We start from the raw sequence: 15,849 nt of genomic DNA, 5'->3' as shown, positions 1-15,849 counted from the left end.
CCCCCCACAGAACTGTGATGTGAGTGCTTGCTTCCCCAGCTGGTGGTACCTTTTGAAAGGCCATAGAACCTTTAGAAAGTAGAGCCCTGCTGCTGGAAGCTTCTGAAGGTTCTAGCATGGGCCCAGGTTCTGGCCTTGCTCTCTAATTGCTGGTCCATCATACACAACCAGAATTCTGTTCTGCATTCCACACAATGATGGACCAAAACCATGACACAAAGTAAACCTTTCTTCTCCTAAGTTATTTCCAGCAGATGCTACGCTCTTGGCAACAGAGAGCAGCTAGTCTCTGACTAACAAGACAAATCTAGATCTAGGGACAGAACTCAGCCGCCTAGCTGAAATTTGCCATAATAGATATACTCATAGCATACCTTCACATGAGAACATGAGCTAGAGGCGCCAGAAGGACATGAAGAACCAGAGGCTCTGCCTCCTTTACAACAAATATGTTAATCTGCCGGAGTTTCATGGATGCTAGGGTCAAAAACAAGTTGCTGCTCACAGCAACAGAGACAACCAGAGTGTTGGGAGCAGCTCAAACCCTTTCCCACATGGGAAAGGGCTGCATGATAACCTCTCTGTGGTTTGCCTGTCAGAAAAAGAGCTCCAGGCTTGGGGAACCCAAATCATTTTTCATTACCTTTATTATGAAAAAATATACATTACATAAAATTCACTTTCTCAGTCAATCTTAAGTGTGTGAGTCAATGGCATTAAATTGTTATGGTGGACAATAAACTGTCCTGAGCTTTGAACCACAGGAGGCATTGCCTTTTTATTATTGTTATTATTGTTGTTATTATTATTATTACTATTATTATTAGAAGAAGAAGACGAAGAAGGAGGAGGAGGAGGAGGAAGAGGAAGAGGAAGAGGAGGAGGAGGAGGAGGAGGAGGAGGAGGAGAAGAAGAAGAAGAAGAAGAAGAAGAAGAAGAAGAAGAAGAAGAAGAAGAAGACAATAAACAGACCTAGCCTCTCATCACTGTTGGCATTCTGGGCCACATAATCTTTGTTGGGAGGGTTCTTATGTGAATTACAGGTAATTAGTGGCACTTTTGACCACTACTCACTAGAATCTAATAAACTCACTAAGTTTTGACAACAAAACGTCCCCACAAATAGCCAAATATCCCTCTAGAGACAGAACTGCCTCTATTGAGGGTGAGAAGACACTACCTTTGCTCTCCAAGGCCATTCACTGCACAAACATCTTTGAGAAGACATTCATGGCCAGTGAGATGGCTCAGTGGGTAAAGGTGCTTGCTGCCAAACCTAAAGACCTTAATCACTGGGGTGAAAACAGTGCACACACACACACACACACACACACACACACACACACACACACACATACACACACACACACATATACACACACACACATATACATACATACCTACATATGTGTATACATATACGTGTGTGTGCCTGCACGCGTGCATGGAAAGTGAGGATAGTAAGGAAGGCCTGTCTGCCAGGTTGTCACCACAATTATTTAAGGTAAGAGCAATGCAGTTCCTGGCCCTCAGCAAGTCCCTAATATAAAGAAGCTGCTATTCAATGCAGACCATGTAGGGATGTCTTCTTCAGGACCGGTCTCATTGTTACAGAGCTAACGGACCTCTCCACACCCTCGTCTGGCTTCACAAAATAGTCAGATCATGGCTACGTAGGACACAAAAGTGGCTCCAAGACCAGCCCCAGCACCTGGTGCCCAGGAGAGATCCCAGCACCATGTGGAACAGGGCGGAAGGGAGCAGGCTGAGCCTCCACGCCTGCTTTCCTCCCTCCCTGTCTGTTCTGTTGCTGCTGCTGTGTGCCCAGCACCCACTGCTACCTGTCACTCCCGCCTGGCTGCATTTTATTCAGCGATCTTCACACATCCGATAAGAAATCAAGCACTGCCAATGTAAGGCTGGTCCACTGACATCAGGGATCCATTCTCCCTCCCCATGCCCCTCCCTCTGAATCAGAAAACACCTGAGCAAACAGATGCCCCTCGAAACTGTACAGGTTGCTTAAGAAGTGATTAGTGGAGAGACATTTCCTTTACTGGTGATGCTGTGGTATTCTCTTGATGTTTTGACTTTAGAATATAAATTACTCTTGGCTTCTACAACTAATAAGTTTTGTATATACATGATTACTCTTCTCTGTCTGAAACCATAATATTTAATTATGGTTTCACAGTAGAGCTAAAATTCTGTTTTCTCCCAGGGAAAAAAATAAGTATAACTGGGGTTTATGAAAAATTATTAGTGAGAACAAATCCTAGAAATAAATTGGATTTTTGAAATCTGTGAATTTTGGCACATCAGGCTTTTCCTCAGGAAGACAATGTGCACAGAAAGTATGGTGGAAAAACCAAGCGTCAGGCTCACTGCTGCCCTGCTAAGACAAGCATGAGTGGGAAGATCACTCATGGATCTGTCCCATTGTGAAATTTGCTTTCAGAAAAGGAAATAGCACGTAATAGTCACAGGACACATGGCAACTCCTAGTCATCTCTCCCTTCCTCCAGAATCTGCACTAAACCCCAACCCTCCAGAGAGGACTGCAATGACTGTCATAAAAAGTGTAATAGAGTCTTTTCAAGTATTTTGTTTTAAAGTTCTCCAAACTATGTCAATACAGAGCCAAGCTTAGAAGTAAAAGAATAATATATAATCTGTTCACTGGATGGTACCAGGGCCAATGGTTTGGATAAGCAGGCTTCTACCTTATTTATAATGGATTGTTGTGTGTAAATTTATTCTGGTGCCTTCAAAAGTACGTTGTTGCATTAATATGAACTCTCTAAAACCTTTCAGTGTAAAAATTAAGAAAGTGAAGGGAAGAAAAATATCCTATAATTCCTATAATGCTATTCATATTTAATAAAGAATTACTGTAAACAAAAAAATAGTGATGGGGTCTAGGGAGATGGCTCAGTGAGTAAAGACCTGCTATCAAGCATGAGGAACTGATTTCAGATGCCCAGAAGGCACATGAAAAGCCAGGCATGGCACACATCTTCAACCCAGTGTTGCGAAGGCAGAGACAGGTGGTCCCGAGGACTAGCTAGCCGGCTAGTCTAGCCAAATCAGTGAGCTCCAGATTCAGTGAGAAACCCCATCTCAGAACTAAGATATAGAAAAATGAGGAAAATGTTTGATGCTTACCTCTAACCTACACACACTCACATGTAAGCAGACAGACACGTGCATATGTGAGCACACACATGAACATATAGGTAACTGGCTTACTTCTTGCATTTAGCCAGAATTAACATGGCTTAATTTCTTATGTTAGCACACCGTCCTGAAATGCAAATAAGTACATTGTTCCCCTGGCCTACGAAGAGAAATTACTGCACACAGAGAAAACATTTGAGCTGTATTTATATGAACAATTAAAAAAAAAAGCAAAAAAAAAAAAAAAAAAAACCAACTAACCACAGAAATTTCAAAGCCCCTGAAGGAGAGAATATCGTAGCATTTTAAAATCACTTCTACATTTTCTCAACAGAAAATGACTTTTTTCCTAGATTAAAATTCCCAGCAAAGGCTCCTTTTTTAAATCAGACTTTCTCTGCAAGCTTCTGGCTCACATCGAGCTCCCTCTTGTCTTGCTTATTAAGAACACACCATTTCCACATTAAAGACAGACAGGTGAATGTTCTTTGGAGGGATTCTGGGAAGAACTGGAGGTACCGTGCTATACTCCAAAGATCATTTGAACCCTTAGCCCCTGAGTGTGTGATGGGAACCATGGTTATGATCCTGTTTCCACAAATGTTTCAGGGTGTGAGGATTACCTGGTCAACTGGAACTTCAACCTGTGTGTCTTCGTCTTCTTGGACTTCTGCTGCCCCCCTGGTTTCAGATCTCTCTGCTCCAGCTTTGAAAATGCCTTCATCTGTGGAGCCAAACACGGGTGAAAAAAAATCAAAATCCAATCGTGACATCGTGTGGTTGAAAGCTGACATTACAGTGAAATGTAATGTGTAACGTAAGTCTGAAGGGATTTCAGTTCATATATACACACACACACACACACACACACACACACACACACACACACACACATATTCAGTTCCTCTTTCACAGCAAGGATTTTAATGTCCTGGCCCCAGGTCTTCTATTTTAACTGACAAGAGGTCCCACGATCACAATTAGGCTGTCTTGGGGGAGCAGAGCCCTCACATTGTTGCTGACTGGGTGGTACCAGTGGCCAGCGATGGAAAAGACTCCTGGCTAGACTCCAGTGCCCTCCTAGCCAGCAATCAGTGACAAAGCTCCCTGCTTTACAAAACATTTAAAAATTTCCATTTCCCTAGAGAATGCTATGCATGCAATATAATGTAGGCAAACAATTCTCTCTATTCAGACTAGTGAAACATGTTTTTACTGCAACAGGCTCAAAGAATGGACTTCCCAAAACCCTCCAGAAAATCAGCAGGCTTTTAGTTTTGCAGATTTCTACCTGATTTTCACAACTGTGGCTTTAAGCTCTTGACAACAGAGGAGACCTAAGCCCCTAGGGATTTAGGCTAAGCTCCTTCCACTTGCTTCCTTCTGCAAGGCAGCAGTTTCCATTTGCCATGTTTGAAAGACTTTTAATGTCTCGCCCCAGCCTTCCCTTCTCCAGGCCAAATAATCAAATCCCAGAGCCATCTGTCATTCTGTCTGTCTATTTGCTTCCAGACAGATTTAGTGCTGCAGCCACCCTCACAGATGTCTGCTCTGTCTAAATGTTTAAGGCTCTCCAGGGATGGAAACTTTGCTTCCATTACTGGTATTCTGCTCCAGTGTTTGATTACCCTACAATCTAGAACTGCTTCTCTTTTGTCTTCAGGTCACCTCTATTTCTGCGAACAAGGGCATGTTTGCTAGAAAAATTACTTAATACATGACACACAACATGACTCATTGCTAAAGCTGCAAGGTCAACCTTAGCTGCATGCAAAATGCCTGTTTACATTTATTGAGGAACAATCATACTTAAGGCACCAACAACACATCAGTCTAAGATATGAATGAGATGCGGTACCCAAGCTGGGACACGGGTCAGTGGTAGAGTACTCACAGATACCATCTGCTCCCCGTGACTGCTTACAGCCAACAAAGCAGGGAGAAACTGACCTCCACAAGGTGCTCAGAGGTCAGGGATCTCCTAGGCAAACTACAGCAGAGTGGGGAAAGTGGAGAGGATAGAGCCAGGGAAAGACACCGGGAAGGAAGAGGGAGGAAGCGGAGAGGCGGAAACTCAGGCGTGATTCACATTCTTTTCTTCGATTACAGAACAGTGAGATGACAGACACGGTAGACCATAGCTATGACTTGCTCCAAATATTGGGCTTACTTACATAGAGACAACACAGGGAATGCTCTATAATTTATTGATAAGAGCAGAATGTGTTCTCAGAACTAACAGTCATTGTCAATGTCTACCTCTGCAAAACAGAGCTATGAACTGTCAACAGATGTACTTTAGAAAAGGTGTCCCGCTAGACAGAAAAAGCACATTCGTTAACAAGTGAGGCTGGGGATGTAGCTCAGTTGGTGGAGTGCTTGCCTATTGCATAGAAGTCATGAGTTCCACCCCCAACAATGCATAAACTTGTCAAAATAATATACCCCTGTAATCCCACCACTCAGAAGGTAGAGGCAGATAGATCAGAAGTTCAAGGTCATCTTTGGCTACATTATGAATTTGAAGTCAGCCTGGGACATATGTGATACTGTCTCGACAACAATAATGTCAAATTGAAATGGTCTTTGGATAGCAAGCATCAGTCTTAAGAACAGACATCAGAATGACAAGTCAGCAAGATCCACCTTGAGATGAGAGAGACACACAGAGGGTACAACCATGAAGGTGTTTGCCTGGGTGAGGCTGGGAGCTCCTTCCTGGGTGAGTGGAGATGCTGAAGCTGTTCCCTCTGGCATCAGGGAAGAAGACTGGAGTGGAGTGAAAGATTCACCATAGTCAAAAGAAACCAAAGCTAGAAGGAAAGAAGAGAACCCACTGGGATGCCAATTCATACTCACTATAATGTTACTCAGGTTAAAGGTAGTGATGCCCTTCATTCTTAGAGGAAGCGTCTTTCAAAAGTAGTCTTGTTATTCATTTTGATATAACATGTTTGCAGTTTAAAAAAGTTAGAAGAGGAAGTAAATAAACACCCTTCCAATGTCTCATGGCCCATAGACAGCTGTCACCAACATTTTCCCAACTCCCCCTCCTCCTGTTACTCCTCCTGTCATTCCTCCTCTCTCTCTCTCTCTCTCTCTCTCTCTCTCTCTCTCTCTCTCTCTCACACACACACACACACACACACACACACACACACACACAAATAAAACTTGAGATTTACAAGTCACTATTTACTTTAAAATTATATCATGAGCATTTATCAAGCCATTACATATTACCTAAAAATACTAAAACATGATGTTGCTGCACATAACTAATAGATACTACTGAGTGATAGAGATTGGATTTTTGAATGGATGGGGCACATTGTAAGGAGTTGATGTGTAACTGCATGAGATTAGCGGAAGCAGGAAGAAGGTCCTGAAGGCTGAGCCCTGGTGGAGGGCAATCCCAGAGGCAAGTGCTACCTCCCTCTGTGTACACAGCAGAAGCACACATCTGTCTTCTGAATCCTTGTTCCATGCCTGGAGTGCTGTACACAACAGGTTTACAGTGAACATTTACTGGAAATAAGGTGGAAACAAACCCCAGGTTCACTCTCTTTCTCACGCATCAATTGCTTTCCTCCTTTTGTGCCCTCCTCATGTTCGGCTGCTCCAGACACCTTATGGGTATTTAGTTCTTCCTTTCCACACTAGCCTCTGTGCACACTGACTTCCTGGTTTGAACACAATTATATCATCTCCCTCCTCAGTATTTCACTGGATTCCTTTGCTACCTCTTGATTAAGGAAATCTCACTTTCCTATCTCCTTCCCTCCCATCTTTTACCTTATAAGCAATGGTGCCCACAGGAGCACCCCATCTCCCAGCCCACACATTCTGCATCTCTCCTACCTCCTACTCCACTGAAAGAACCACATCTTCATCTCCCGTCCTAAGCAATACACACTACTAATGCATGCCTTGTGTTGTTTCGTAGCCCATGCCTACATCAGCATGTCTACTTCGTGTTCTCTCTCTTGTTCTTGAAGTCCTGGTGGAGTCTAACTCCCAGTTCAAATTGCAATCAATATTAATACTCTATAAAGATCACCTGCAGTCTCACGCTGGACCACACAGCCAAACAAAATCATCATTCCTCTCACTCATTATCTCACTGTCTTTGTTTATTCATAGATTACTATTTCATTTATCAATTTCTATGACTTACTCTGTCTTGCTCCCTGCTGTTCTACAAGCCCTTCAGGTGTAGACCACAGCTTTGGTCTTTGCAAGTCCTGTGTATGGCACAATGGCTGCCTCTGAACAGGTTTTGAGAAAATGTTTGTAAAGCTGAACTGACAGTACCAAGTACTACATAAACATCAAACTCTTGCCATTACCTACAAATGTTATCTATAACAGAATTTCAATGTACATGTGCCTGTTGCCAAGATCAGGAGTCCACATGGTGTCCAAAAGTATACTCATCAAACTATATATATGGTCTATGTAATTTTAAGTAGAGAATAATATAATGCTTTGTGACTTTTTAAGATACCTTTACCAATAGTTTAAACCCCCTGCTTTTCTCCTGTATTTATCTCCCTACCTCTTCCCAATTAAAGTTCCCCTTATCCTGTTTCTTCTTTCAAATCACTGGTACACTTTTATTCTCCTCATAGTTTAAAGAATTCTGCTCATTTGGACTGACAATGTTCCCCCAAGAGTCACAAACTATCTAAAAAAAAAAAACCCTAATGCCAGGCATAAGAATCCCCTTTGAAATCGCTGGTCAAAGTCTTGAGGACTAGAGTTCATGGTACTAGAAGGTGCCATGCTAGCTTCCAAAAGAGGGAAGCTACATTTGGAGACACCAATGTAATGCAGGTAAAGACATATGCCATAAAAGGAGATATAAAACTGACTGCTTTTCTAGTTTTAACTCTGTCATGTATTTGTCTCATGTCGTGGAAAGGGAGTTGATAGGTACATAACAAGATAAATGATAGTCCAAGTGTATGAGCCAAAGGGAAGCTCCATGGCTTCAGTATGGCTGTTCCGTCTATACAGAAGTTCATTGACATGTGTAGACTTTGAGATTGGCTAATCTCACTGAATTTTTTTTACAAGTTCTCCAAAATAAAGTTTTGATTAAAAGAATAAAACAAAAATTACTTAATTTGGGCTGAATACATGGCTAGGTCTACACAAACATGAGAATCTGAAATCAAATCCCAGCACCCACGTTAAAAAGAGGAGGAGGAGGAGAGCAGCAACAGCCAGGTGTAGCAGACACGAGAAGATCCCCAGGTTTTACTGCCCAGCCAGTTAGTCCAATCAGAGAGCTCCAGGTTCAGGGAGAGACCCTGTCTCAAAAGACAAGGTGGACAATGATTGAGGAAGACACCAGAGGTCAGTCTCTGGCCTCTACACGCACACACACACACACACACACACACACACACACACACACAATCTAATTCATCCCAAAGTCTAGAAACCCTCCAACATCTTTCCGTCATGCCTTAGAACACAAGTTCTTCTCAAGACATAAAGAACTGAGATGAGGCAGCACACTTCTTCCCTTACTGCACAACCGCATCACTGACCTTCGCTCTGTTCCCAACAGAGACCCACTTATATCATGGGACTTGTGACTTCCCACACCCTCTGCCCTTTTCACATGATTCACTACACCTCGTCATTCCACAGCAGCCACCACTTGGTGTCTCTTGTCATTCTCTGCCTGGTGCTGGTTTGTTTGGTAACTTCCTGTCCACCACTTTCTCCCAAAGCAGAGCAGGGATGTGTCTACCCTGTTTACTCCTGCCTCCAGCAATGAACAGAACCCAGCACGAAGACATCAAAAAACACTGCTGGAAGCACAAGTGGACACAGTGGCACATGTGTCTCTCTCTCTGTGTGTGTGTGTGTGTGTGTGTGTGTGTGTGTGTGTGTGTGTGAGTGTGTGTAGCCAACGGCTCATAAACACACTCATTTCCTTCTCTGTTCTTACAGGACCTTTGCCCCAAGCTGCCCACAGCTGGCAGTACAGTGTTTGAACAGAGATGGGGCAGAAGAAGAAAAGCACTCGAGGAACAGGAAGACTGAAGCACCACCTCGACTGGGATGGAAAAATTGTTTATGTGTGGAAGGCTAAGTAGTAGTCCCGCAGAGATGCCCCCATCAGAACACTGGGAAACTGCGGCCACCTTACACTGTGTGCACCAGAGAAGTAAGGGTTCACCAGCTAAACCTGATGTGGATCCCAAACAGTTACAGTAGTGCCTGAGGGTGAAAGGGAACCAGAGAAGGGGGCAGAAAGTGAAGCAGGACCTGGTACTACCACTGGCAAAGACACACCACCTCTGGGAACCAGAACAGCCAGGGCACAGTTCCCCCTTTGATTTGAGCCCAATGAGGTCTGTGTTGGAAGCCTAGCTTCTAGAGCTATGCCCTTGGTGATGTTTTGGGACAACCATAGAGTCATTTGTTACAGCACTCAGAGGTAGCTAATACATCACAGGTCCAAACATAATGGTACAGAGAAAACAGCCCCTTCCAACTCCAGCAGAGACCTGCTGTGCAGAGACAAGTGCAGGGATGCAGACCCCTTCTCCATCTCTTCCCAGGAGACAGCGGGCAAAACCCCTCCTGGGGCCACTGGTCTGTGTTCCCTCCCAGGGCAGTTATTGTCAGCCTTTCTCCGTCCCCTGCAGCATGCAAACGTCATCACCACCATCCCCCAGCACAAACAACTGCCCAAATAAAAGGGATCCAACATTTTAATATTTTAATGCTCCCTCTGCCTGAAACCTTTGTAATAAAAGCTGTTTGCTGAGAAACTAAGGAGAAGGATGGACTCAATGCACAGCACTGCTCTCATTCAGTTACTACACCGAGCATCGAACTCAACGCTTGGACGCACACTTCACCCGAGTCCAGGTCTCATCTTTTCTCTTTGTATCATGAATGGGCATTTTAGTGCATATTACACCATAAAGCAATAACAAACACTCCAGGAAAAATAGAAATGCTCCTCAATTATGTTTCACTTATCTCTTATGAGTTTTATTGCCTAAAATACAAAAACAGAGCTGCTGAGTTATGGACGGCGTCTCATCTCATGGTCATGTTGTTCAAAATAAATATGAATGTGTTTCTCCTGTTGAAAATGAAAAGAATGATAGTGACTCCCAGGCTTCCAGTGACCTCAGGTGAGATGAAAGCCTCTCTGACTCCAAGGCCCTTGGATTTCAGCTCATTACCATCCTCAAATAAACAAGAGAGTCGAATAATTGGTAAGTTGTGATTCAGCCCTGCAACTGGTGACAATCAGTCCCTAAGGGCCAACCATCTTTTCTCAACAGAGATACTTTTGCCTACTTATGTGTTTATTTACTCATTCTCTCTCCTCTCTGTCTGTCTGTCTGTCGTTCCCCCCCCCCCCGTGTGTGTGTGTGTGTGTGTGTGTGTGTGTGTGTGTGTGTGTGTGTAGTCAATGTGCACATGTATATACAGGTGAGCACACACATGCATGTAAGGAGGTCAGAGAGAGATCTACTCTATCACTTCCTCTCTAAAACAGGATTTCCCAAAGATCTTCACACAATGCTGAGGTTACAGCTTTGTGGTGGGTATTGTGTTCCCTGAAATATTGTGTGTTCCCCGAAATAAAAACATCTGGGGTCAGAGAACAGACAGCCACTAGAACAAAGCCAAAAATGGTGGCTAGAAAATGGAAAGAGTAAGCCATAACAGAAGTTGGGTGGTGGTGGTGCACGCCTTTAATCCCAGCACTTGGGAAGCAGAGCCAGGTGGATTTCTGTGTGTTCAAGGCCACTTTAGAAACAGCTAAGCATGGTGACCCACGCCTTTAATCCCAGAAACCCAACCTTTAATCCCAGGGAGTGGGGGCAGAAAGAGAAAGATATATAAGGCATGAGGACCAGGAACTAAGTGAGAAAAGCATGTAGTTAGTTAAGCATTTGGTTGGTTAAGCATTCAGGCTTTGGAGCAACACAGTTCAGCTGAGATTCATGTGGAGGAGGACTCAGAAGCTTCCAGCCTGAGGAAACAGGATCACCTGAGGAACTAGCAAGGTGAGATAGCTGTGGCTTGTTCTGCTTCTCTGATCTTCCAGCATTCACCCCAATAACTGGCCTCGGGTTTGATTTCATTAATAAGACCTTTTAAGATTCATGCTACACAGCTTTAGGTATTTGTTAAGTAAAAGCTATATGAAGATAATTCTGATGGCTATGAATATTTTCCTCCAATATACTACTATGATTGCCTGATAAAATGTTAAATTTAAAACAAAGTGCTAAGTTTTAAGTGCATCTTATTAAACCTAGTAGATTACTGGGAAAATGTAGCTCAGAATACATAAAACAATATGTTAAGACAAGAATGCCGACCATTTACAAGGAAATCATCTATGCATCACATCAGTCAGCAGAGACAGAATTTAAACGAAAATCCACAAGTTGAAACAAAAGCAGTTTCCATCAGCTTACTATTAGTGTAAGTACCTGAATATGTGGAATATAATGAATTTCCATATGGCTCTTCATAAACAGACTGCTGACATCACAATGTACTACTGAAAATTAAAGCACACCTAGGGCAGGTGGTCCAGGAAGAAGCAGTCCCTGTGAGGGCCAACAAACACAGGGGCAGAAAGGAAGGCACCTGTGGAGTATTGCTTCCTTATGGAGGTCATCCAGCTCTCCTCAGACCCTAACAGAGGCCAAGGTACCCCTCATGACTCAGACATGTGTGCATAAACATGCACCAACACACACACACACACGCACCAACACACACACACACACACACACACACACACACACACACCACTAAATTAAGACGTCTCATCACAAGAAAAACTGAAAGTCACCGAGGACAGCAAATGTTCTGAGAACATCTAACTTGCACAGGAATATAGCTGAATGTTTCAGTCACGAATCTTCTCAGTATGCCTCATGGCATCTCATAACTCAAGCCCAAAGTCTCCACAAAGACACGAACATCACAAGGCCTACTTTCCTTCAGCCTTATAAAGTGACATGAAAATAACTTCACACTCTTACACAGGCTGCGCTTTTATAGCTCTAGCTTGAAATATCTGGCTTCTTTCTGCTCTCTGACTCCCACTGCAGAGTATTAACTATCATCAGCTATGAAATTATGTACAGATTTGACTATCAAATATTTGCATAGAATTGATTTTAACCACATGCATTTTGTCTTAACTTTAAATAAATGTAACAAAATATCTTGAGTGTAGATAGAAGGCAAAAGATTATTATCATTGATTTCTCCAAAACATGGGTAATTTTGTTCTGATGTCTGCATTTATATTTTGTTCTCCTTAGATACAGATGTTTTATATTTTCCTCAAAAATCAGAAGTTTTCAGAATATAAAATTAAAGCATACATTTCTAACATATACAATTTGTGATGTCTTACTTTATAAACTGTATAAGCTTTTATACAATTTTTGAAATCTCTGACAGATATGTGTGACTCTGGATAATAAATTACTTCTGAGTAGATTTGCCTAAATTAGCAGATAGGTAAAGCTTTAATTTTTCATTTCTAGCCTTAAACTATCCTGAAAATCAGTTTTAATTCATCAGAATTACTGAACTGTTCTTCTCTTTCAACCTCAGTAACTGAAATTACCTAGTAAGTGACCTCAAATTCACAACTCTTATCCATAATTCCAGCTGGTCCAATTCCCATCAAATGACCTTAGAAATTCCAGTCTATAAAATGCCTATACTGAAAGCATTTGCACCCTCAAAGTCCATCACAGCAACAGAGTGCTCACTCCCTTGTAGCAGGAAGCCACAGCATTCCTTCAGATGGTCATGCATTTACTTGCTGGTTATGCTAACATGCTGAGCCAGTGCCAGAATGGTGGACAAGGCTTGATCCCAACGTGCTTATTACCTCCAGGGGAGTTATGTGGGAAAATCCATAGTGCAGGGTGATGTGTGTGTGTCAAGTGCTACATGGCTGTTTAGAGGGTGTGGAGAGGTGGGAACCGCCAAGGAGAGACACTCAGAGTTGGCGTGTGGCAGACAGGAGCTGCAAATCGAAAGACAGAGCAGAGGACAGCACTCTGGACAGAAAGTCTGAGTATTCAAAGGCTGGGAGGCTGTTGCACTTTATTTTAGAAACTGTAGGTAGCTCACACAGCTGCAGCAAGATTGCAATACTGAAGACAGCAGGTTATACGACTGGCAAGAGAAGAAAGTAATGTGTTAGAAAACCTTGTCTGACATCACCAAGATTTTTTAATTTGACCACGAAGACTATGAAGAGCAGCTAAGGGGCTTTAATGCAGAGGGTGGGATGAACAAGACTAGGGTAGAGATGGGTGTGTCCTGGAGGTAGGGCCATCTAGGCAGATAGGGGAGAGATTCCTTACAGGCTGTGTGTAGAAGGGGTGACAGGGAAAACATCACTTATGACTCCCTGTGGTGACAGTGCGAGGTAGGAGGACAGGTCAGAGTGAGAAGATTGGGAAAGGAAGCCTGGATGGAATGTGGTCTGATGGGAGCCACCTGCGTCAACATGCAAGAGGGAGAGCAGTGGGGTTGTCAACCAAGACTGGTGGAAGAAATGGAAAATGAGATGACTCACTGCTGGGTGGGTGCAGAGCTTCTAATCCTAATCTGCATGCAGCACCCATCCCTATTGGTGGGGGGGGGGGGGGGCAGGGCAGCTGGCCTTGTGGGATCAGTCCTGCCCTGGATACAATGGGTCTGGAAGCAGGATCAACAGACTGGAACCAGATTCTAGAAGCTTTAATGTCAGCACTCCCTCACCACTGACTATGGGACAAGGAGAGAAAAGAGTTGGAAGAGGACTCTAAGCCCTGTGCTTTCTAGCTAGTTGTGTTATTCATCAAAACTACAGAGACAAGGAAAGGAAGAGTCTGGAAAGGAGGCTGCAAATTCTGGTTCTGACATCAGGTGCTCCTGCTGTGTGATGGGGTGAGTCCTGATAAGCTCATTATATGTTGAATATACTGCATCTGGGTGTATTTGATGTACGTAACATGATGCGTATCACAGCAGCACAGTATAGCTGTATACTCCACTGTAGACTGCCTGTGGTTTCCCTTGTGACCTCAGGGTGACTGAGAGTGAGAATTACTACTGCCTAGCAAGGCTGCACTACATGCTCTAAGTCCAGGAGATCAAAGTTCAAAGCCTGAAGTTTAATTTCTACTCAATGTATATAGCTTCTGCACCCTTATGAAGTCAAGAAGTCATATGGTAAATCTTGGACGTCGATATTGGTTTAAGACACTGAGAATTCTCACAGAGTACCCAGATTCTATTCCTAGCACCCACATGGCAGCTCCCAACTCTGTCATTTCAGTTCCAGGGCATCTGATGCCCTCTTCTGACCTCCACAGCACAAGGCATGTAACTGGCACACAAGCATACCTGTAGGCAAAACAGACATAAATCTAAAATTAAATAATGAGATCATTTTAAAAGAAATCTTCATATAGAGGTAGGGATGTGGCTCCATGACAGAGAGCTAGCTTCTCATGTGAAAGGGGGCTTTGACTTCCATCCCCAGCATTACCAAAAAGAAAAATCCCAACTATTGGTTTAGAAAAACAACAACAACAAAGCCCAAATAAAGTAGATGGGAAAAATAGTAAAAATCAGAGCAAAAATCAATGAAATGGTGACAAAACAAACAATACAAAGAATCAACAAATCTAAGAACTGATTCTTTGATAAGGTCTTGTTTGGTCCACAAACCCGGGTCCAACCACCAAAAGAAGCAGAGAACCCAAGTCAACAGACTCCAAAATGAACAGGTAAATGGTACAAGACACATAGAAGAAATTCAGACTATCAAAATGGAGAAGGTTAAAGACCCATAACCCATTAAATTAGAAAATCAAAAGAAATGAGGGAGTTTTTAGATTCATCCAAATCAGCAAGTTAAATCAAGAGATCAACCATTTACACAGATCCATAAAAAAATAACAGAGTTGAAAGAATGATAAAAAGCCTTCTAGCTAAAAGAAGCCCAGGTCCAGAAGAATTCACAGCAGAATTTTACCAGATTTTCAAAGAAAATCTACAACCAATTGTGGTGATATTTTATTTGTACTGAAATGTGATTTTATTTGTATATTAATAAAGTTGCCTTGGGGTCAGAGCAAGCCATAGCAGAAGCTGGGCGGTGGTGGTGCACTCCTTTAATCCCAGCACTTGGGAGGCAGAACTAGGTGGATCTCTGCGTGTTCAAGGATACAGCCAGCATGGAGACACACGCCTTTAATCTCAATACCAACCATAGAAGACCTGGAGGTCTGTACAGACAGGCAGTGATGAGGAGGTCATGTGGTTGGGTTTACAACCAATGAGAAGGCAGAACAGAAAGTCTTTAAAAAAGACAGGACATAGGAAGTAGGTCTCTTGAGGAGAGGAAAGACAGCAGCAGCAGTGAAGGGTAAGGTCTTCAGCTCTCAGCTATTGCTCTGACCTCTTGGCTATTAACTCTGTATTTGGCTCTGTGTTTCTTATTTAACAAGACGGTTACATCTACAACTAATACTTGTCTACACACACACACACACACACACACACACACACACACACACACACGCATATTTACATTTACAAATATATATAAATATTTACACACATACATAAAAGAAGGAAGGACCCCTTCCTTCT

At 42.9% G+C, this 15,849-nt stretch overlaps 1 protein-coding gene across 3 annotated transcripts in view; it reads right to left on the bottom strand.

Moving 5' to 3' along the window:
- The window catches only part of Dcdc2 (doublecortin domain containing 2), a 208,089-nt gene that overhangs the window by 19,204 nt on the left and 173,036 nt on the right, over window positions 1–15,849 (bottom strand). For all 3 annotated transcript variants that reach the window (XM_036188982.1, XM_036188983.1, XM_036188981.1), the window contains one exon: window positions 3,801–3,901. In XM_036188982.1, coding sequence (XP_036044875.1) covers window positions 3,801–3,901 — 101 coding nt within the window. The remainder of the gene's footprint in view (window positions 1–3,800; window positions 3,902–15,849) is intronic.

Source organism: Onychomys torridus, chromosome 5 (assembly GCF_903995425.1).
Source record: "Onychomys torridus chromosome 5, mOncTor1.1, whole genome shotgun sequence".
Lineage (NCBI taxonomy): Eukaryota > Metazoa > Chordata > Mammalia > Rodentia > Cricetidae > Onychomys > Onychomys torridus.
Note: the sequence above shows the minus strand (reverse complement) of the source record. Positions and strands in the feature narration are given on the sequence as shown.